The sequence below is a fragment of the Python bivittatus genome, unplaced genomic scaffold, assembly GCF_059951505.1.
Source record: "Python bivittatus isolate LINGU-HERP-01145 unplaced genomic scaffold, Pbiv_v1 ctg000340_np1212, whole genome shotgun sequence".
NCBI classification, from domain to species: domain Eukaryota; kingdom Metazoa; phylum Chordata; class Lepidosauria; order Squamata; family Pythonidae; genus Python; species Python bivittatus.
This window is the reverse complement of record NW_028277056.1, coordinates 26,077,072-26,101,457: the sequence shown is the minus strand read 5'-3', so window position 1 is coordinate 26,101,457 and position 24,386 is coordinate 26,077,072. Positions and strand designations below refer to the sequence as shown.

Sequence of the window (24,386 nt, the reverse complement as noted above, 5' to 3'; positions counted from 1 at the left end):
AACAATAGAGTGCAAGCACCCTCCCAATATTGAATGTTAAATTCATCTGCTGAATTGCTTCATACATGTAAGTTCAGTGGTCTTACATGCACCAGCTGGGCTCTGCCCTAGGAAGGAGGCTCTGGCAAACCACTTCCGAAAAACAGTTGCCTTGAAAACTGCAAGGACTCGTCCAAGCAGTCACTGCAGGGTCAGCAATGACTGAGCGCAGACAAAAAAAAAAATTCTGATTCCAGTTGCTTAAAATCTTGTTAAAATGTTGGTAGCTGTAGAGAACCATAGCACTGGAAGGCACCATTGAGTCCAATCCTCTGCTCAAATGTATGTCTAAACAACTGTCTATACTTTGTTCAGACACACCCAAAAAAGGGAAATATGCCGCCTCTCTAGGTAATTAGCTCCAAAATTCAATTCCCTATGACTGTTAGAGAATTTTGTCCTAATACTCAGCCAGAATTTGCCTTCCTGTAACTTACATCCATTATCGCTCTCTGGGATAATAGAGGACTGATCTTAACTTTCCTATATATTATGCTTTCCAGTTATTTGAAGACTCTTATCATACTGTATCTTAGCTCAGTTAACCTGGTCTTGTTTCCAACAAATCTATTCTTTCTCAAAGCTAAACATGTTCATTGTTGCCATCTGTACATCCTTTAGAATTGTATATATATACTTGAGATGCTCAAGATCTGAGGATGCAGTTCACAAATTGCACTTTCTTTGTACCAAGGCAACATACATCTAAAATTTTTAATAGCAAATAAGCTGAAGGCTTTCTGTCCTAGGGTGCAGCACACCAAGTGAAGTCTACCATGCATGGAGATCATGAATAAATGTTCGTTCTACTTTGAGAGGACATACCCATAGACCAATGTGACTGGGAAACAAAACAGAAATATGCAGGTGGGAAGGCTGGATTACACTGAACTATTGAGAAAACAATGGTCTATCAGAAGAAAGAAATGGGCAAATTTCAGCTCAGACAACAGATTTTTTGTGACAGTCATTTGCTTGGGGCTGGATACAGTAAACTGAAAAGGGAATTCATCCAGTGAGATTTGCCACCGCTCCAAAAAAGAGCAATTAGCTTAATATGATACAGGTAGTCCTCAGTTAATGACTTGTTCAGTGACTCTTTGAAGTTACAACAGTGCTGAATGAGTGGTACTTATGACCGGCCCTCAACGTACTCTTACAGTCACGATTGCAATCTGGGCATTTGGCAACCAGCTTGCACTTATGATGATTGAAGTGTCCTGTAGTCACATGATCACCATTTGCGATCTTCCCTGCCGACTTCCAACAAGCAAAGTCAATGGGGAAGCCGGCAGGGAAGGTTGCAAGTTGCTCTGGTAAGCCACTTGCAGTCTCCACTGCCCAGCAGCAGCCACCCCTGGCCCTGCTGTGCTCATGCTGCGTCAGCCAACTGTGCACCCCCCGCCCCCAGCAGCAGCCACTAACCTCCCTACCAGCCTGCTTGCCAGCCACCTGGGACTTGCTTAACGACCTTCAATCCTTACTTAACAGCAGCAATGGAGAGAGTCGGGATTGCCGTCACTGAGCGATGTGGTCACATGACCTTGCGCTTTACAATTACATCACTTAGCGATGGCAATTCTGGTCCCAATTACTATCATTACCTGAAGACTATCTGTATAAGCTATGAAGTCCAGTGGCAGCCTAGAGAAGGTATATATGCATGTGCTCCCATGCTCACTCGCTCTTGCTCTCACTCTCTCACACACACACGGAGTAATTGGCCATCTGACCTGGGGAAATTCATTCAGGGTCTAGATTTCTGTAAACAATTGTCCAAGCCATTCTTAAAGAATATCTGGTATCATCTTCTGCTCACTTTTCAGTATTCTGACTCTGGCTTATTTGTCTGTTCAGAGACTGGGTGTAGAATGAATTGCTGGAAATTGCAGGTAAATACATCTCAGGCAAATACAAGGAGAAATTTCCTAATAGAAAGTGATGTTTCTCTGTGGAATAGACAGCCTCAGGAAATGAACTCTACTTCACTTGAGACATGTAGATCATCGTGTTATCGCACTCTACATTCAGGTTCTACGCAGAACAAGGAATCCTTTCCCACTCGGTATTTTATGAATTCCCAGATTCGAAGAAAACAGGATTAAGCAACTATTTAGGTAGAACCAATCCTGCCTGGACAGGTCCTACTTGAGTGCATGCCAAAGGATGAGTGTACAGAGACACTTTTTCATACCTATCCATAAACTCCTAAATATGGGATGATTTAAATCTTTGCTCTTGGCTGCTGAGACTGAAGATCTCTTTAAAATCTAGATTCAAGTCACAGGTAAAATATACCATCTGGCCGACCAAGCCTCTTCTTGCTGGAGTCAATGGAAGATCATTCTCCTCCCATCCAGTGACACAGCCAGGACAGAGGCAGCCTTAAACAAGATGTCTTTTGCCCCCATCATGTACATTCTGAGTATTCCACATGGGATTTTGTTCCCTTTGCTTTCCAAGGGCAGAGAAGAGAATGCTACTGTGCATTCTTGCTACTGCAAGAAGAGAATGCTACTGTGCCAGTAAGGTGGGGAGTTTTGGCTTTCATATTTTTCAGAACAAGATTAAGTGGTGCTAAATTTGGGGCTTCCAGATGGTGAGGTCCTACACCAGTGTTCAATAGTACGACCCTAAAGGAACCACTGCTCTCACTTTGCCCTACATCTTTGTCTTCCTAGGGTTGGGATTGCTGGAGGAATTAAAGTGTGTTATAAGCAACAGGAAAATAGTGATCTTGACTGTCCTGGGATCAGTGGGTGGGAATAAGCTTAAAGGCACTGCTATTTTACAACAGAGAAATGGTGATCATGGCCACAAGAGTCATAGAAAGATTTAAATCTTTCTTCATTCCAGTACCCGTTTGTGATTATTGTTTCCCTGCTTATGATGGAATTATGAAGGCCAGACTCAGGGAGAAAAACATTTTCTTTCATCTCCTGAGGCGCAAGGGAAAGATAAGAGGATAAGACTGGCACCTCCCTGAGGAATTCACGATGTTGTGGCTGGCATTACTTGGGAACTGGGGTTTCAGTCTGGGAAGATTCTTGCTAGAGGTTGTAGCTAATAAACATTGCTGGACTGAATTTACATGGTCTCTTGGAGTTCCTTGGGCTAGGCCTGACACTGCTGCAAGTGGAGAATCATTTACCTCATTCACAGGAATTGCTGGGAGATCAAGGGAAAAACCTTTCTCCTCCAATAACACTGTTCAAAATCAGTGTCCATCTTGTGATTTGCAGCAAACAAACAATATGTTCTGCAGATAGGGTGGACAGTTGGGAAAATGGATAGTGTTCCCCCAGATTCCTTATGGAACAGGAATATTCTACAGGAATATTTCTGGTTGCTGGATTTTTTTTTTTTTAACAGATTGTACTATTTTAATCCCAATTATGTACTGGGGAACTTGCATGCTATTCAGAGTTGGTACACTGGAGTGGCCTGTAAGGCCTGAAAATAAAATAGCTGAGAGCTCCATGAGGTTGGTGGACTGATTGTCAACAGATTGTTCTTACCCAATCACAGTGCTGAAATGATTTAAATGTTAGAGTTGGGACATTTATTCTACATGTTAAGAGGTTTCATTCTGCTTTTATTGCCATAAAATAAAAGTTCAATGTTTTAGACCCTTTCTACCATACTCAAATTTGTTTTTCAGTTTTTTATTTGTTTCTCATAGATAATGATCCATCAGCTGTTCCACAATGCACTTAGCAATTCAGGGCTGGTTGTACATAAACATTATTTCAGCCCATTTCTAACCACAATTAAGTCCAAATTTAAGCCTCTGATGAAACAACAGCTAATAGCCTCTTTTCAATACAACCTGTATTTTCTCACCTCCTTTTAACCCCAAATTTAAAACAAAAACAAAAAACTTTTTGTTCTGTAGGGGGTTGTTTTTACTCATACAAGTTCAATTTTAAGATTCACATAACTAAAGGCTACAAGGCTGATTCTTTTATGTAAAGATACATTCATAAATGTCCACACAAAAGATGCTAAGTCACCATGGGACAATCTCCCCCCCCCCCAACTTCCATCTTGATTGTAATAGCTTATAGCACAAGTGCAACATTCAGCTTCCTGATAATGGTATGTATGTGTGCGTGTGTATGCACGCGCGTTGCTATTGAAAAAAGAGCAGTATGAATTATCATAGGCTTTTCAGTGCCCTAAATATCTGCTCACCTTTTCTGTGGCTTCCTATTTCTATTTGTCCTTGTAGCTGGCTTCTTCAGCAGCTCTGGCAGAAGTTTATCCCATCATTTACAATCTGATTCTTTTAATCAAAGATAACCTAGCTTGAAGCTGGGACTTTCTGTTGCACAACGTATGTGTTCTAAAACTGATCTAGAATTGGTAGAATAATGATGTTTTGGTGGTTGGGAGCCACACAAAGCCATCTAGAGTGGAACGAGGATGCAAAGTGAACAGGACCATGTGACATAGATGGGTGGATCTAGGATTTTTATTTGGATTGTGGCATCAAGGATTGTGATTCTTTAAAAAAAACTTGTCTATTTTAGAACTTAATTATAGTTTTCTTGTTTCCTTCTCAAAATGATGTGAAACCACATTGCCCATTTTCAGCAACTGTGGTCAGAGAAAGATCTTGCAAAGAGAGGCTGCTTTGATCCTTGAACCTTCTACCCCTCCCTATTCTAAGAGGAAGTTCTGAGTATTCATATAGCAAATAATCAAATTCAGAGACAATCATTTCCCCTTTTATATGAATAAAAGTTTTATTATTTCTTTTAGACAATTAGAAAGAACAAAGAAAGAGGAGAGTGAACAGTCTCATGAACAGTAGAACCAGGAAGAGCTTTCTGAGCACTAGTTGTGGGCTGTTGTAGGCAGCATCTCTTGAAAATGTCTCTTGTCTTTCCCATTGTTATAAAAGCAGGGAGGGAAAAAGTGTGTTTATGTAGTATTTTTTTCTTTGTTTTTGCACTATCTTCTTTAAAAGCCATTCTTCTTTCTTCTAAGCTATGCCTACTCCAGCAATGCCATCACACAACTTCCAAATAATAAAACGAGAAACCGGCAGTGAATATGGGAGGAGAGATACTGCTCCCTAGAAAACATATATAAATACAGCAGCCATCTGTCTTCCTGGTGTGCTCTGAAACTGATAGAGCAAGTACATTTGCACTATTTTGGAGTGGGTGGGGGAAGAAGGAGAGTAAATGGGAAGGAGAGGTGTTTAAAAAAAAAGCAAAAAAGGCACAGCTAAGCTTTAAACCTAGTTCAACCTAGAGGGCTCTCTTGACGATGGCATGGCATAGATGGTATATGGCCCATGCAGAGAGCTCTCCTAATGGCCTTTACAACCATTTGGAAAGAAAAAAATGAAGTTAGAGTGAAGCAGAATGGGAAGTGGAAGAGCAGTAGAGATTGATCTCTAGGAACTTCATTTCCAGTGCAGTTTGGAACATGGAAGGGAGCCAGTGGAAGAAGGTCCACCTAATCCCAAGCTTTGATCAGAAGGATATATTCTGTCAGTGCAGAGAAGAAAATCCTGTTAAGAACTTCCAAAGGAAGTTTATTTTAAGACCAGTGTGTCAGTGATCATTGAGGCAGGTGTGGACAGCAGGACTCAGTGACGTGTCCCTGGCTGTGCCTCCTCGAGGTATTCAGAAATGTACTCTCTTCCTGCCCAACTCCAAGCCCTCTATGAAGCATGGAAGACCCTTGCTTTTCTTTCTTTCTGAATTCTCAGTTGTTGTTGTTGTTTAGTTAAGGCTAATGAAGTTACAAGAGTGACAATTGCCACCATGGACTACCATTTAGAGCAGACCACACTTCAAGAAAAGAGAAGGGAGGGGTAGTGTAACCATGATCCATCTTTCTGCTGCTCTTTGATTTCTTGCTTTATTACTCCGCCCTCCCTCCCTCCCTCCCTCCCTCCCTCCCTCCCTTCCTTCCTTTTTCTCTCCCACTACTATAGTAAGTCCATATCCAGTAAAGGAAGGGTTAAAATGGATGCCTTGAATGTGTGAATGGTCAACTATCAACCTGACCATGCAGGCCAGCCCCACACAGCCATATATGGGGACATGCCATGCAGATGCCAAAAGCTTTGGAAATCTAGCTCTTTTGAGAAATGCCAGCCACACACTCTAGAAAATACACAGCCAGTTCTTTTAAGCAATGGAGGCTTCAGCTTTCAACCCCACACCATGCCCTCCCCAAATCCCTCCTTTCAACAACAGCCAAACAGCAGCAGCAGCAGCAGGCCAGACAGATGCCAAGCAGCCCATCAGGGAACAAGGCCAAGGTGCCCAGAGTTGCCATGGAGGTGACAAGGGATGTGAGAAGCATCCAGAAAATTAGTGCAAGAGGGGGAAACATCCCATCTGGAGAATGAGAGGAAGCAGGAGAAGGGAGGAAGATGGAAAATAAAGAACTCCAAAAAAGAATTAAATAAAATATAACTCTCAAATCAACTGCCCTCCCTCCCTCATCTTTTGTCCCAGCTTATTTTTTTTTCTCTGCCTTTTTTCTCTGAGATCAATAGTCATGGCCAGAATTTTACCAGTTTCCCCTCACCATCATCTGTTTTGAGCCAAGCAGCAATGGGCTAACCTCAAGGCAACTGAGCCCATCTACTGACCTCTGAACCTTATAAATTCCAACTGGCTCACCATACTAATAGAAATTTCATATAGCAGACCTTAGAAAGCAAGTGTGGTCTCCTTCCCCTGATGCCTTAAATGGCCTCCTTTTGGCCTTGGCACATACAGCCATAGCTGAGGAGCCCCTGAGATCATGAGGGTGGGGTAATAAGGGAGGGATCATCACACTAGTTGGGTTCAGTTGATTGGGGTGAGGGAAGAACACAGATCTTCCCCTTCATCTCAGGGAGGAAGAGGAGAGTCTCTTATTAGGCCCATCTTCACTCCCACTCACTGTAACAAATTCCTAGAACCACAGCCATTTTTTACACCAAAGAGCCCGCTCGGCTCTGTGCTGGTACCATTACAGGCACAGCACCTATCCTCTCCAGCGTTGCTTGGCTCACAGCATAGGACCGTGTGTGTTGGGGTCGTGGTTTCCGACTCACTGATCCATTACTCCTGGCCATCTCCTGTGGAGATGGAGCTGTATTGGTTGTCACTACCAATGTCTTCGGTGGAGGGGGTGCGGGGTGACCTCCGTTAGCATATATAGAACGAGCATTGGTGCTTCCAGAACGAGAGAAGGCCTGCCGTGCATCACTGTTGAGGTGAGTGAAGGAGTCTGTGGTATGGTTTGCTTTGGGGTCATTCCAGTATCGGCTGTTGTAGGTATTGGAGGAGGTGAGAGTGTCATTTTCAGATGAGGAAGCATCACCGTGAAAGGCTTTTGTGGATGAAGAACATTTGGGTGGCAAATCATCCTCTCTAAGGAAAAAAAAGACATAATTAGGATTGCCTTCACATTTCCCCAATATCCACACATCTCCAGAATGAACAGAAACACTTCCTCACTGATGTGCATGTATGCATAAATAAAGTAGAAGAGCAAAAAAACACCCAATAATTCCACTTCTTTGATATCAACATCTTAATTCCTGATTGTTTGCCCAAATATGTAACTACTGACATAATTACTTTAAGTTTTACATTCTAATTTTTCATGCCAATATCCTGGCGTCATTCTGTCAAAGCTGATACACAGTGATGATGGACAAAGGGAGAAATCAGCCATGGTGATTTCTTAGGTTACTGCCATTAACTGGCATTGCAAGGAATTCTTTTCTCTCAAAGAATTTATCCCTTGCTTTTGACTGCCACGAACGATCAACAAACTCTACTTCTCTAACCAGGAGTATTCCATGTGTCCCTCTTGCTAACATCTCAGGAAAGATGATGGATGAGCATTGCACTTATGCCTACACCATTAATAACTGGCTTTGCATAACCACACCACTCCTAGTATTATAAGAATTAGGAATGAGAATTGATATGCTAACATCTCATTTGGATTCATTACACTCACATAGGAAGTAACTGTAACATCTTTCTCCTTCTGAAGCCTGGAGACATTCCTGCTTGGAAGGAAGGAAAGAAATTTGGAAGGGTAGACAAATTACTTTTCCGAGGCCAAACCTTATCTCATTGGGAATCTCCTCTTCCTCTTCCTCCTTGTGTTTGTTTTTCCAATAAAAGAGTGTAACAGCCACCAAGACAATGCAGACAATAAGCACAACTGCTCCTGCTGCTGCAGCTCCAGCAATCAGGCCAATATTCCGAGGGTTAGCTGTGTGGGACATGGAACACATGCAAAATCTGAGTAGAAAGAACACATGGGCATGTTCAAAGAACCACAGCAGACATCAGGAAAGACCAGCTGTATTCCTAAAAGTAACCAAAAATCATATACAAAAAAGCATTTGTGAGTCAAAAGTTCAGTGTAAGGAATCTAGTGCAGAATGAGTATGTGCTCGATGTTGTCTTACATATTCTTGTAACTTGTGGTGTAATACATAGAGGTTATTAACACCTTCCCAACCTTTTGTCGCACTAGAAATGTTTCCATATGCACATTTCAGAGTGGATTCTGGCATTCATCCAAACAAGAGAGCTTTTAGCAAAGTGAAATTATTACATGCAATCTATGCATAGCCAAAAAAGCTTTAAACCCATTACAGATGTCTGCAATCCTGGGACAAGGTGATGGGGCAAATTAATAATTATACAGAGGGTCTGCTATAGGATTGGTAAACATATATAAGAATTTTGTTTAGTTCTCTTTTAGAAAAGCAAACAACTGCCCCAACTTTTCTAATTCCTTCATAAAGAGATGGAAATGATCTTTAGAAGAGTATAAATGCTCTGCCTATCCACTCAGACAGCATTAACTTCTTCATATTCAACTGAGTGACTAAATGACTGGATTTTGGGATAACTTTATGTATTCAGCTATATCTGAGCTCAGCCAGGGTAATTAGCACTCTGTCTGATGCCAAGGCTGAACAGAGACAAAGTAGTATATGAACTTCTTCACACTGAGACCCTCCTTGGTCTCTATTTCTATCACCCTTCCTGCTTTAACAAGTCAGATGTAATTGTGCATGGTGTGAATGAGGGATGCCATATCTTTAATAGTTATTCAGTGATTACTGACAGGTACCTCTTCTTTAGTAGAGATGCAGTGAAGAGACATAAAAGGTCTTCCCCCTGCTGGAAACAGCCAAATCTATTGAATTTGGCAATGCAGATGTGTAAGTATTTTATTTTGTTTCCTAGAACAAAATGTACCAATTTCTTCAGAATGTGACAGAAAAAAAGCATTCAATTTTGAAACAATGAAATATATAAGGAAGTAAAACAGATATAGTTTTACTAAGCTAAAATTTCCCTGAGTGCGTTTATCTTCCCCAAGGAGCCAAAGTACAGAAAAGAGAATTTACACTCTTCTCCTGTGCCGCAGTTACAATTCAACATCCCAATAATATTGCCTTGGTGCTACAGTTATTATGTTTCTCCTTCTACAATAACAGCTCTAAGATGGCAATTTGGACTTGAGATGTGTGCAGAAAATAGACCTTCCTTGCAAAACTAAATCACTCATTGCTGCTTGTAGAAAAAAATAAAATTGTACAAGAAAATTCAATTATCAATCAGCCACATAATGGTTCATTTGTTCTAAATGTCTGGTATAGCAAGAAAAAACCTTCCTCTATTGCTGACCTTCCCATAAAAAAGGTCAGAGATGAACAGAACCAAGAAGACTAGGGATATTAAAGAAATTTGCCACAGATTTTCTATGCGAGTGAATTGGCAGAATCTACCAAAATGGGCTTTGCAGTAGCATAGGCACCCTCAGATAGCAGAATCCAGTAGCATTCATCATTCTTAGGTAAAAAATCTGCAATAAAAATTATTTATTTATGAGTGATAACAAGAGCTTATATTTGGGGAAACTGTACAGAAGAGTGCACACAGATTTTTTAAAAAATGTACATTAGAAACATTCACATTAAAAACTATATTGGAGAAGTGTAAGTTAATATATTAGGGATATATATGTATATATGTATGTATGTACTACAGAAAGTTTATATACGGTTTGGTGATGGATTTCTCTAATATAAAAAAGCAATGGAAAGGATTATTACCTGAAAATCTGCAACACTAATATAAGATTTAAAATGCAGCACACATCCCAATGCAAGAGAACAAGTTCTGCATACTTCACTATATCTAACTCACGTGTAATCACTTGAAGTTCAAGTGAACAGGTGCTGCTTCCAATGACATTAGAGGCCATACACTGGTAACGTCCTGATGACACAGAGCTAATATTGCGTAGAAGAAGAGTACCCTGAACTGGATCTAGACAGGAAAGATCAAAAATAAAACAAATAAAACCTTCTAAATTAAAAGGGAGGAGAATCATTACCAGAACTTGAAAATGCAAATCCAACAAAAAATTTCCAATACAAAAGTTGTATTGGAAGGCTCTTAAAAGATAGATTAGAAAATAACCTTCAGATGAAAGCATCTTTTACAGATAAGACTAGAATTTAAGAAGCTTACAGTGGTCATTTTCTTCTTAAAGGTTATTATTGTATATATTTGAAAAACTAGGACCAAGGGAACACAGCAAGAAAACTAAAAAATAAAAAAAAAGAGAGCTGTCAACAGTCTGTCACTTTAATAAGAAAATTGAGGACAGTGTGTAACTATTCAACTTTTTTCCTTCTTTTTTCTTTCTTTCTTGTTCCAGAAAAGAAAACATTTCAGCTCTTGAATCAGGACTCATCAATGAGTGCTTAGGAAATCCAACCAAAGATTACAGTATACAGTGCTTTTTCTCCATCTAATCAAGCCCTCCCCAACAAATACATTAGGACTGCAACTTCCAGAAGAATGTCAGGTTTGGGAAGGCTGTCCTAACTTCTGCTAACAAAAATTAAGGGAATTTTGCAAATAAACAAATACATGAATATTTAAGTAAATTTTGGGGTAGAAAATAAATGCATCTGTTATACTGTATGAAATATTTAGCAGGGAAAAAGTGACATAGCTCTTAAGATGCTTCAGGCAATCTCTTCTCTCAGTCTGGAACCACAGGAAGTTTTAGACAATGTTTCCAGGAAGATTATTTTAACTCAAGCCTTTGCCACAAGCCCTTGATCTAATCCTGAGTTTTAAGTGCTTAATTTCTCAGCTGGTTTAAATGTCTATCAACTGTATAAATAAGGTACTGTGAAGAAATCTTTAGAAAAAAGAAAAAAAAAAAAAGAACCTAGCCTGTAACTCTGGTTCCTGGAAAAACAGATTTCCATGTGCAGGGTACTGCTGACATATCAATAAAATTCAGGTGGGTGACTTTCACACACATAACATTACCATCATCACCATGAGAAATATTTCCTGTGTGTTATCTCCTCTATAATATTGACCCAAAGCCTAGGTTCACAATCATTTCCACTATAGTAGCAACAGCTGTTTGTGATTTTGACCCACTGATACTATAATTAAAAGTAACAGTTTGTTAAGGCCTTGCTATAGTCTTATTTTTTGTGTTTTGGCCACAAATGGCTAAAGACACCATCTAGCAGAAATCAGCTCATCTTTATTTTATTGATTTCCTATATTTGTTTTGTATATTTTAAGAACTTTTTCCAAGGACACTTTGTAAGATGTAATGAAACACTGCGTAATCAATGAAAAAAATATGCAACATCATTTTTAAAATTAAAGCTAAAAAAACTAAGTTCCAAGTGTGTTGTTAGCCATTGCTGCCTTTATACATAACAACCAGCAGCCTGCAATCAATGCTACCAGTGGTTAGCTTATCACCCAACTCAGTGACGTATATAGTTTCTGCCAGAGGCATATAAGAAAACTCTATGATTGCACATTTAAAACAAGCTTTCAGTCCTACTTCTAACTTATCTCTTTATGTGAACATTAGTAAACTTAAGCAACTTCATCTTTTCCCAAGGTATCTTTTTGTTCAGCATTAGCATATTACTTGTGTCTCACTGAAAGCAAAACAATTTCATGTCATAGTTTCAGGCTGACTTTTTTCTCTTTCACAGTCAGAAAAAGGGGTTCATGAAGTGTGGCTGACTAATCTGACAGAAGCTGAGGATTCTGTTCAATCTGAAAGCAGAAAAATATGGAATGCCTTCAACTTTGTTCCAAAGGAACAAAGACATATTAGTGTTAACAGTAAAACATAGAGCCTCCAAATCCATCTCAAGGAAAAATAAGATTTTGAGAAGTTATTTCAGAACAAGTTGGGGTGGAGGAAAGCAGGAGAAGCACTGGATAGAAATATGTCTCACCAGGAATCAGTTGAGTATTGAGATCAATAATCGTAATCTTGTTCTTGTAATCTGTTTTGAAATTTCAGCTTGCTCTTCAGCTTGCCTTCCTGTATTTCTGGCTTTGTTTTCACCTGATTAGCTCATAAGCCTCCTATTTACAATCTACTATTACTATTCTAACTACAAAATCTGACACATTCATCCTCGGCAAAATACTCTGAGAAGCCTGTTTAGGACCATCATTAGTCACTTTTCATCAGCTTAAAAATGTATGTGTGTGTGTGTTTCTTATATGACTTGGAGTAAAGTGACTGCTATCTGCATTTTGTTGCTATTGATATACTTTAAAAAAAAAAGTTTTATATTGCAAATACTTCTTAAAATCTTTGAACATTCATTTAAAAAAGCAGGTACTATATCCTTGAAAGAACCAAATATAAACTTATTTAAAATAACAATACAGTTGAATTATTAATACAATGATCTTATATGAGTTCTGTGAATATGATTCTTTTTTATAAAAAAAATAAGACAAGCAAAAGAACAGGCATCTGTTCATTGACATTTCTGCCCTGGATCCTCCTCTTCAGAGGTTTTTTTTCATTTTTGGTTTTGGTTTTTTTAGCATTTATTCCATGTGAGGGCAGAAAGCACTGCCAAAACTTTGAATGTCTTTGTGATATCATATAACCTATTCTTACAGGGTACATGATATTTGATGTTCAGCCTAGCTACATGAACCTGATTGCCTGGGATCACTATTCCTGAAAAATATATTACAAACAAAACAACATTAAGCATGGAACCATTATCATCTTCTACAAGAACAATATTGCATCTATTGGACTTCTGGTAAATTTGCCATAATAGTTGGCCACCATTAAGTACTGTGTGCTATTTTATTTCATGCATAAAAATATTTAAAATAATTAGAAATTCCACTAGAGGGCACCCAATGCTTTATAGGCTCAGTTGCTTTTATCATCGAAAACACAGATTCTCCCCCCCCCCCGCGCTTTTTATTTTTATTGAGTTTCTACATTCATATTATCAGGGCAACATTAATTGCTTTCCTCTCTTCCATGACATACTTGGATCGGGTGCTTTGCCAAATATTGATTGCCATATCAATGACTGAAGCAGCAGTTTGGGGCAAAATGCAAAACTTATGACCACATTGCCAGAAAAATAAATTAAGCAAAACTTAGTCTGTCATCCAAATGAAACAGAAAGGGGGACATAGAATGGTCACCTTGTATGGATGTTGGAGGCAGCTTGGGAGCATTATCCAGCCTTTCCCAGTTGTAGGTTGGCCGAGGGATGCCTTCTTCTGAAATACAACTCAATGTGATGTCGCTACCAATATTCAAAGAACCCTGAATTCTGCAGTCTGGGGCAGATGGAGGAACTGTAACAATAGAAAATGGGATGAATTGTTCAGAAGCTTTATAAAGAATGGAGTAGTTTTTCTTCAACATTCTCGTCACCTTTACAAACTGTAGACTATAGAACATAGATGTCTTTTGAAAAAATGAAAAGATACAGAGGGCTCAAGACTAATAAGGAAGCAACAGGCAGGGTAACCTGCTAAGACTTATGTAACAGCAACTGAGCTCAGCCATAATTGCGGGTTTAATTGTGGCCATTTTTTATTATTGTCCTCACAAGGAAGGACAACATCTGTAGCTCCCTCTCAGCTCACACAATAAAGATACTATTAAAATGCTTTGCTTTAAGCCAAATCCCATTATCTGGATAAGGATAGGAGACTTAATATTACTCTCTATACAGAAAGATGGTATGACTATGGGTAAATAAGTACCAAATCCTTAAAAGCACCAAATGCAAACATGGTCAAGGAAGCACTAAAAATAAACTCTATACATAGTTTAAAAGATAGTGACAACACTAGCAAAAACTTTCCAAAACATACCACAATAAACCAAGGGAAGGGAGAATTCCTTGTCTTCTGTAAGTGGTTCTGGTCATATACTTCTGGCTTCTACTGCCAATCCTATCTCCCACTATCTGAAGCTAACTTGAATTTTCATAGCCCATCACTGTCGCATCTATGCCAGAACCTACAGAAGTTATCTTTCAAAGGAAAAAGGGATCTTCTATCTCATTTTTTCCCCTAGAAATCAGGAAATTGAACTGTTGGTATATTAAATGTATACACGTTGAGTAAGGACGCTAGGAATTCTGATATTCTGGTCACTGAATGAGTCCAAAGTATCCACACATACATACATGATACAACTATGGACTGAGTGAGACATAATGCTAACGTGTGATAGTTGTTGCTGGGGTGTGGATTTCTGTAACAAAGTGTGTTTACTTGTGTTTTAAGCATTTCTTCCTTGCTGCAGTGTCAACAAAGCCACTCTTTCATCCTAAGACAGCTATGAGCTTTAAAAGACATTTTAAGAAAAGGAAATTGCTTTGGCTTTTTTTAAAAAAGGAGAAGAACATTTTGCAAAAAATTTAATTGACAAGATGCAGGTACTTATCTCAGCAAGGAGATGGCTGATGGGTGTATCCCTGCCTTTTCCCATACAATCCTTTCTCCAGCATGGAAACAGGGCAGTCAGGTGGGATACAGAGTGACTGAGGGCCCTACTGAGTTAAAGTGATATCCACCCCTCCTTAAGTCAGCGTGCCATTTCCCCTTTCCACTGCCATTCCCTATCCTGCCTCTATTCTCCCAGTTCCAGTCACTGCCAACTTGTATTGCTCTGATGTGTGAGTGGGCCTTCTGTAACAGGCAGTGATGGGTTTAATTAGCTGGCTTTACTGAACTCTTCAGCATGTCACCAACCAGCAGGAAAAACATCCACCAAGCATGACACCAGAAAGTAGGTGGGCCTAAGTACAATACTCTGTCCTCTTCAAGTTGCTTTGTGTACCTACTTTCCTACAGTCTGCTATGTCATAACTTAACTTTAATAGAGTATTGCCACCCAGTCCTCATTCAGTGACCACATTCCCTCACAACAACTTGGTTGTTAAGTGAAACAATTGCTAAGTAACCACATAACTGAGAGAAAGAGATTCTGTGAAGATAACTGGTTGCTACCATCTCATTCAGAGAAATTGTCGCATGTCTGACCCATTTTCCCCCCTTTTTTTATCCTCTCATAGGACAGAGAGATTGCTTAAACAAGTTATCTCTTTCTGCTTTTCTCCCCATGCAGCACTTCCCTAAAAAGAGCTAACTACAAGTTAACAAGATCAGATCTGTGATCTTAATTAGTTGATTAGAACCCTCCTGTGCTACTACCTGAAACTGACCAGACCTTAATGAGTTTCACACTGAAGGCTTTTGTTGTTAGGCACACGGTAAATGAACACATTGGGCGGAAAATGAATTTTTTATTACCGTTTATTACTGCCATATTTACAAATGGTTGCTAACCAAGGTAGTCACTAAATGAGGAGTGGCTGTAATGTAAAAAGTCATGCAGGGAGCTGAGTCGCTAGTAGCAATTTTGGGGAGAGAACACTTTTAATTACAATTTCTAACCCCTTTCCTGTTCCCTTTTACTGTTATTTCAGATTTGCACAAAACTGGGAAGAATCATAGAGTTAAAATTTGTTACAATTGTCTAGTGCTCTTGTGCAAAACTGATGGGCCACTGACATGGCAGCAGCTCCTGTTCCAGGCTGTTGTTTATATAAAGTTTCTTTTAAGATAAGCTCAAATCCTGGTAACTATATGAACATGTCCATGTAGATTTAACCAAAATGCGCAATATTTTTTCTTTTCATTTGAACACTACATCATCTTCTTGACATTTCATGCACCATATTGTATCCAGCTAGAAGCACATCCAAACAGAAATGCACTGTGTGTTCTATCACTTTTGCACAAATCTGACAGATTTTCAGTGGCAGCCCCCACTTCAAACCACTGTTTACATTTATAAAGTAATATGAATTCTCCCTCAAGCTGAATTCAAATGCTGGTGACGACATGGACATGTAGGTTTCTTGGCAGCAATACCACCAAGAAGTTATTCTGTTAGTGTATGAACTACTGTGTCCAGCTCTTTAAGTTGGATGATTGGAAAAAAGAGGGAAGGGACATATTTTTATCTGCCTAAAACAACCAAACAACACCTCTTCAATCACACCCACTATTGGGCACCTGAATTTGCCACCCACGTAACAAGTGTGGTGTAACTGTTTTTATACACCTTGAGGTTCTTGTTTTGTTTGATGGACCCTGGAATAAAGGGGAAAATGCCAGAATGCAAATGATAACTTATCAAGATGTCACACATAGGCCAGGAATGAGATTAGAATAATGTTGTGGGGACAAGCATGGCAACTGCTGTTGTTATGGTATGATTATGCTAAATTCAAGTGAGTAATGTACATGAGGAAAATAATCACAGCATCCTATCCCACTTTGCAACAATAAAGTAAGTTCAAACTCACCACTGAAAGGTATTTAAGAGACATTCTAAAATTTCCTAAAGTGAGATATAAAAACAGGAACTTCATTTCCAGAGTGGAAAAAAAAAATACTTTTGAAAAAAAGGAGGGTAGCTTTTAGCTAACATCACACTTAGACAGATTCCATGTAATCCATGCTTGTTAGAACTACTAACTACAGGTGAGCAAATAAGAAATGGGAAAAAGAATAAAAATGTGGTACATTTCCTTTTGTATCTCCACTACTAGCTGTTTAAGGCTATGTCCTCACTTTGTAATTTCTTATATATAATTTATTTCAAGATTTTTATTTTGTTTTATTTTTGCCTACCAACAATATGTTTGCCTAGAAACATTAATAAATCTTCTGGATGCAAGAGATCAGCAACAGGTTTTTTGTTTGTTTCTTTTTAGGAGTTTGTGGAACATTATTTAGACTGTCATTTCATTATATTCTATTGTTCCCATCCAGTCCAGGTAAGAATTTACTGCCTTAAAAAAGCCTGTTAATTGTGGTGTTGTACTATATGATTTATGATAAATATGCTTTTGAAAATAAATAAGATGGGTATTGAAATAATTAGATAAAAATAAAGTTTCATGCATCAGATCACCTCCATCCCACCAAAAACAATATGAGTATTTCAAACCTATCACTTATCTTTGAAAGAGCAAAGTACATACCCAAGACGTTGAGTCCAATGACTCCAATATTCCGCCCTCCTCGGTCTGGTAGATTGTTCACCAAACACTGGTAAGTCCCTGTATCTGAGAGCTTGGTATTGTTGATGAAGATGGAGGCACTGGTGGTTGGCATTGTTTTTGCAAACCCCACTCGCCCATGAAACTGGGCTGCACCATCAAAAATCTGACCACCCTGATAAATAATAACCTGGAAAAGACAAGGCACCATATCATGCTAAATAAAGGTTAGATTAAGAATGTATTTACTCATTGTGTACTGGCTTCGATATCTTGCCTGTTTAATGTGATTTAAAAACACTAGCATAAGTCTAGCATAAACCTGAGTTTTTGATCCTTATTTTGCACATCATTTCTTCTATTTCTGGCATGGAGAAGTTTTCATGCTAGTTTCTTTTTTTATTATTATTTATGGTCAGAGACTGCTTTTTTTAAAAAAAAATGCATGCAGAACCAGTAGAATAAACAAAAAATGCACACATCATGATATAGATATATTTGGGGAAAATGCACATAAAATGCATGTTCTAAGGGATATATAGCACAAAAAATATTGTAATAGGCAATCTCACAGGAAATAAATAAAACCAAACTTTTAAAAAGAACATATAATGTGTAAAAATAATATTTTATTTATTTACTTATTTATTTATTAAATTTAGCTTTATATATTAAGATGCAAACATGCAATGTTGAAAAAGATAGATTCTAAAAACCCCCAATTCAACAAAAGCTTATAAGTTGGTTAAAAAGGCAAAAGGAAAATAAAATACTCCTGACAAATTGGATAAACTGAAAAATCCAAAGGACCACTAGATGGCAGTGGTTGGCTACAATTTTAAAAAGGAGTTGCTGTAAAAGAACTTTAAAATGGGATTCCAGATATTCTAAACCAGAAAATAATTTTTTAAAAAATTATGTACTAATGCATAGAGATAAGCACAAATGCACATAATTACTGAGTTTGCACAAAGAAATAAGACAAGACTTAACACAGATAAATGAGCATCAAAGTTCTCATGCCCGTTCCTTCCTAGTCTTATTACCTCTTTCTGAAGAAATAGTATTCTCTTGAAATCAGAAGTTCCCTCTGATTTAATTCTATGGATTTCATTTTTTTCCTTGAAATTAGAAACTTAAATTTGAGGTGCTAAGGAATCAGTCTTTACAAGGCAAAAAAAGCATTTCCTCCTCATAAAGGTATTGATTGACCATCTGAGCCAGTTTGGCATGCAGTTATGGGAAATATAAGCTAACATTCCCCACAGTTATATACGAGGAAGTTGTATAACACTGTAAGAAGTTTTGTCAACTTTTTAAAAATTGCAATTTGATGATAGAGAAGATGAAGCTACTGTGTGCGGGGGGGCATGTTATCCATTGAACCCCCTCCCCTGAAAAATCTAGAAATTTTAATTTAACTGCAGAAAAAAAATACCCTCACCTTTGCTCTGTTTAAATAAAATTTGAAGTACTAACGCTCACTAGTCACCCAGTATGATACACCAGAGTAGAAAACCAACAAACAGCAATAACCTTTGAGGAAACTGGGCCTGAAAAAAAACACAGTTCTTATACTTATCTTACATCTGTAGTAGCAATATGTGTTTCAGACAAAAAAGAATAATTCACAAAACAAATGTATTCACTATTAATAATGGAAGTGCCTTGCTCTAGTTATCTGAAACTTTACAGGTATGGTGCAAATTTTAAAAAATGTAGTCCCCTGTCTGTAACCATTATAGCACAGGTAAAGGTTACAGCAGGCCCTGTAATCTATACAGCAGGATTGGGGCACCTGCAGGTAATCCTTTCTGTGACTTCACCACCTACCTAGTGATGTCACCTGCAGCCCTCCAGCTGCTTGAGGGAGCAAGTTGTGACTCCTGACCCTGGGAAAATTGCCCTCCCCTGCTGTAAAGGCTGCTCCAGCATGGCTTCAATGGAAACAAACAAGAAACAGGATTTTATTTGGAACTCCTTCAGTTTCCCACCAGTAGCATGCATGATAGCATCTGCCTGAAGTTACAGACAGGAGAAAACTGTTAGGTTTTTGCAAAAAAAATTAGATATGGAAATAAATAAGAATAATAAAAATTATTTCCATTGTTCTATACCAGCTGTGAAATAAAATGAAAGGTGAATGAATCAGTAAACAGACTAAAAGTTTCAGCAATGAAAAGTAATGAAATAACTACATAATTTTTCTAGCTTGCAATATTTTTTGCCACTTGTAATATGATGATCTGGTTACCATGTCAGAACAGTAATAAATCACTCCATGTGTTCTCTTTCCTTACAAAGAGCTCTGCTATGCACTGCATAGTTACAATCATAAGACCAATGGTCAGGCGCTGAGCTCCTAATATGGATTTCTGCAAAGTTCTGCACTCCCTCAAACTGGAGAAATCATGGTGCATCTGGATCTGCCTAAGATCAAGGACTTGAAGGGGTCATTAACCCTCACCTGCATATTTTCATTTCCAAAATATCCTGAAACAGGCTGGCAAAAAATAAAGAAACCTATGATTTTTGCCAAACCTCAACACTCAGATAGAAGCTTTAGGAAATACAAGATTGAGATTCCTCTTATTCACCTGATACTATAGAGGCCTTGATGGGGCCATTTCCAACTTTTCAGAGTTTGAATGGGAGAAATGTGGCAGAAATAACCCTAAACAAGGAAGAAAGGCAAAACAAAAGGGAACTGATCTGTTTTTCCACTAAGAGTTGGTACCTGTTCAGGTTGGTTGGCATTGGAAAGAGGTGTGACCATCCAGATGACATTAAGGTTAGTGAGCGCAGCACTAGTGGTGAAAGTACAGGGAAGGATGGCTGTCTGACCCCGAGCAACTTCAACACTCCTGGTGTTCATGAATACCTCCAAGGGACTCACGAGACCTATAAAAAGAGACATCAAGGTGATATATGATATCTCCATCTTACAATTATGTACTAAGATAGTACACAAACAGGATAATCAACTTTCTCTCTTCCTGGCTGACACACAACAAATGTTCTTGGCCTCTTCACCACTTGCCACAACCAGGCTGCCTCCTTGGCTCACTTTCCAAGACTTCCCACTGCCATGAGGTAGTAATACCATTCCTACCCTTGGTGCACAGTATGCAGAAGGCAAGTATAAGATAAAGATTTGTATTGCTAAGCTCCTGCAGGGCTAAAGAGGAACAGCACCTCAACAGTTTTTGACACATAAACACATAAAAGGTGATTAGGGATTTGGGAAGGAAAGGAGGAGCATGTGCCATGCTAAGCTCATATCTTTATGGGATGGGACAGGGTTGATCCCAAGAGTTAAACTAACACAGTGTACACAGAGTGGCATGCAAAGCCAAGGGAAAGTGCAAAAAGTAACTGCTTAAACAAGCCATATGTTCTCTATCTTAAATGTGCTAAGAGCTTTACACACCATACAAGTTCCCACCTGTGAGGTTAGAACCAAATATATGTATTTACACTCCATAATTAATTCTTATTTGTATATTTAATATATACTATCCTGACACTAAGCAAAAAACTCTTGATGGCTTATATAGAATAAATAATACAATTAAAATATCTACAGTGTCATCTAAAAACCTGACAGTCATAAATAGGAATAATAAACAATATTAAACAAGAACTAAGCAACACTATTAAAAATAGAAATAAAAAATAAAGACGGCAACACCCTATCCTATAGTTGTGTAAATTAAACCAAAACCTTATTTTGGTTTTAGAATGAAGTTTACAAAAATTGCAGATATAGAATCCTAAAGACTCCCAGAACAGACATGCTTTTTGAAACAGACTAACATGAACACTTATTCAATAAATAAATAAATAAATAAATAAATAAATAAATAAATAAATAAGCCAATGTCCTATTTCTTTGGAATGATGTTGCTTTAAGTTGCAGCTTTGGGTGTGGAAGAGTAGTTTCACACGTTTAAATGCTTTTCCTCTTAAAATAAATTCCTGCCTAAACAAAACTAGCATTCCAGGGCAGAGCATCAGCTCAGAGGCTGGGGAACTGTTTTGTTACACAAGAAGTGTATTTATTGATTTCTAGTGCAAAGCACACATAGCACCCAATCACTTGTTTAACACGGTAGAGTCCAGGAAAAGCCATATATTATTGCATATTTAGGGCCAATTCTCAGTTGCCCTAAAATTGCTTTCGGGGGGGGAGGGGCAGGAAGGTTTTTTAAATGAAGTCTCCGGCGCAGTTAATTTCTTTCCCCTTTGGCCTTGTTCACAGTGTATAGCTGGGCTTATTTGAAAAGGAATCTAAATCTTGCTATATTTTATTTATACATAGTTTGGCTCATGATCTGGATATATGCAATTTCATTTGTAGAGGATTGATTTTTGCATGATTTTGCAATCCTGATGGCCTTAATTATTCTACAGGGTTTCCTCCTATGCCAAAAGAGCCTTGGCTGAGGAAAACTTTTTATAATCATGTTTGCCCTTTCTCTCTCATTCTTACAGAAGTGCAAATACAAAGCCGCATGCTGGCTTACCGTGATAACAAAAATCAGTTTAGAAGGACAGCCTCACCACACTCTGTGCATCTCCTTTCCTTTTTTTATTTACTTTCCCTCCAGGACTTTGAGGCAGCTAAATTAGCTGAACCAAGCCTTTGCTCCAGCTGCAAAAGAAGCTCCCCAGGCCCAGATGTGGGTGGGGTTGAGTCAGGAGGAGACACTGCATTAGGTAATGAGATGAGAGCTGAGCAGATCAAAGACACCCGGGATAGAGCCAACTTGGAGAATGCATTGGCCAGAGCCAGTGTAGAGAGGGTAACTGGAGGTGCAATATGACAGGAAGTGTTTCAGAAGACAAGTGGCTGAGAACTGTGAACAGACCCAAGAGGCAGAAAGAGCTGTGGACACCAGTAGCCACACTTGCTTGTACAGCAACACCCACAGCCGGCTAGCGCGGTAGTAAACCCACCCCAACCCAGTATCTGAGAGATGTCAAAAACCCAGCAGTGGTTCAGGCCAGAGCACGGGTGTCTCCGAGTGTGACTGAAGTGAGGTGATATACATAAAAAGCAGGTGGAGCTTCAACTGCCCCATCACAGCTACCATCTTGACGTTTCTTGATCATACTCTGTGGATATCCCTGAGAGGCAATGGATACCTGATCAAAAAGCTTCCAAGGCAACCAAACCTGGGGTGGCTAAATGTTGGCTAGAACTCAGGCTGAGAAAAGGAGACTTAGTTTCTCCATATTCCACAATTGGCCCTCTTCCAAGGATGGAGCTAGCTAAGCCTAATAATTATAAGCAGAGTTTGGGCAATTCAAGCCTGCCTGTAAAAGAAAAGGCAGGGACAAGTCAAGAAGAAGTTTATAGAAAATTGCAAAAAGCTACAGGCATGATAAAAATCCTATACAATAAAATACATACTAAATAAGTTCTAGAAATAATGATAGATAGACAGACAGACAGGATTTACAAAAGAAGTGGATACCTTCCATTTTTGGAAAAAGAACTGTTATTTTTGTATAATAAAACCTCACCTGCAACAAAAGGACACAAAACTTCACGTCTTGCCTGTAAGATTTCCCAAAGAAGAAAATCCCATCACAAGCAGTCAGCCTTTTTTATTCTCCCAATCAAGTTCATTTCTCTCTCTTTTCTCAGTATCTCTCTGTCACACACACGAACATATAGAAACACTCTCCCAGTCCCACCCCTCACAGATTCACATATCCCCTCACATATTTATGCATACACACAATTCCCTCTATCATCATCCTTGCTCTTGTGTTGAAATGAAACAGAAACCCACATTTTCCATGTTCCTTCCAGTGAAAGTGGCTTCAGGCAGCCTGTGTAGGACATGATGGGCAAGCTCTGTGCAACCTGATGGAAGGTATGAGATTTGTGACTTATGGTGGGTCACACAGATGGCTTCCAGGGGCCACATATTCATAGGATGTAGACTGCCTTAAAGATCCATACTAGCAAATAGTTTAGTTTAAAGTTTATAGAAACTTTTACAGAAGACTTACACAGAACCACAGCACGTGGTTATTGGATAGATTAGAAATATTAGTAATAATACTTGTAATAAAAATCATATCAAAAGTGAATAAGACTTAATGTAATGATGCTTGCTCCCAATGGATTGACCATATGTTGTTTTTCCAAAAAAGCGTCATGTCTTGAATTATCCTGGGCACCACTGCTTTGGAAATTCAATCTTGGAAACAGACCAGCTTGCTGCACGTACACTCAGAAATCTACTCACTTATATTAGCACCAGGGGAGCAATCTCGTAATGAGCCAAGACGGTTAGCTGCTAACAGCCTGACCAAAGTGGAATACTTTTTGTGCAGTTCTCCCTTTTTTTTTTTTTTTTTACATTCTGCCTTGATGGAGCGGGAAGCAAAGTTAATAATAAATGCTTTGATTCAATTTCTTCTTTGAACAGATTCAAAGAACTTACGCTATTTTATAATAATTTTTATACACAGCTGTAGCATGTTTCAGCTGGATTTCTCTACGGCTCCATTAAGTATGGAATTCTTGTTACAATGCCAATTTGTTGCCTACTGGTGATTAAATGCCAACAGGATTTGTGCCTGGGGCAGAGACTGTGGACTCATGGGTTCTAATGCTACTTCTTTATTTCCCTTTCTCCCTCCACAGTAAAGTACAGGGTCAGCTTGTCAAAATAACAGTCAGAGCCTTGACAACTCTAGTGTATCAAAGCTGCTATGTTGCATTTCAAGGAATGTGTCTGTAATGTTTTCAGACCATGAAGGATACCCTTGTTTCCCTTGGAGTTATCTTGTTCCCTTATCAATATTGAGCAATTCTCTTCACTCGGATTTCCTATTAATGTATATACATGCTCAAACTGTCCATGATCAATATTTTATTTAAGATCCATGTAACCACAGGGTTCTTGTTTTTGGCTTG

At 38.7% G+C, this 24,386-nt stretch overlaps 1 protein-coding gene across 2 annotated transcripts in view; it reads right to left on the bottom strand.

The window, feature by feature from the left end:
• Window positions 1-3,713: 3,713 nt before the first annotated feature.
• The window catches only part of IGSF11 (immunoglobulin superfamily member 11), a 160,417-nt gene continuing 139,744 nt past the window's right edge, over window positions 3,714-24,386 (bottom strand). The window contains exons 3-8 of one of the 2 annotated variants that reach the window (XM_025167477.2): window positions 20,187-20,350; window positions 17,432-17,639; window positions 13,563-13,718; window positions 10,242-10,364; window positions 8,136-8,286; window positions 3,714-7,427 (exon numbers count right to left, since the gene is read on the bottom strand). In XM_025167477.2, the coding sequence (XP_025023245.1) occupies window positions 6,986-7,427; window positions 8,136-8,286; window positions 10,242-10,364; window positions 13,563-13,718; window positions 17,432-17,639; window positions 20,187-20,350 (1,244 nt within the window). In that variant the 3' untranslated portion in view covers window positions 3,714-6,985. The remainder of the gene's footprint in view (window positions 7,428-8,135; window positions 8,287-10,241; window positions 10,365-13,562; window positions 13,719-17,431; window positions 17,640-20,186; window positions 20,351-24,386) is intronic. The other variant, XM_007429496.3, reaches the window with a different exon arrangement.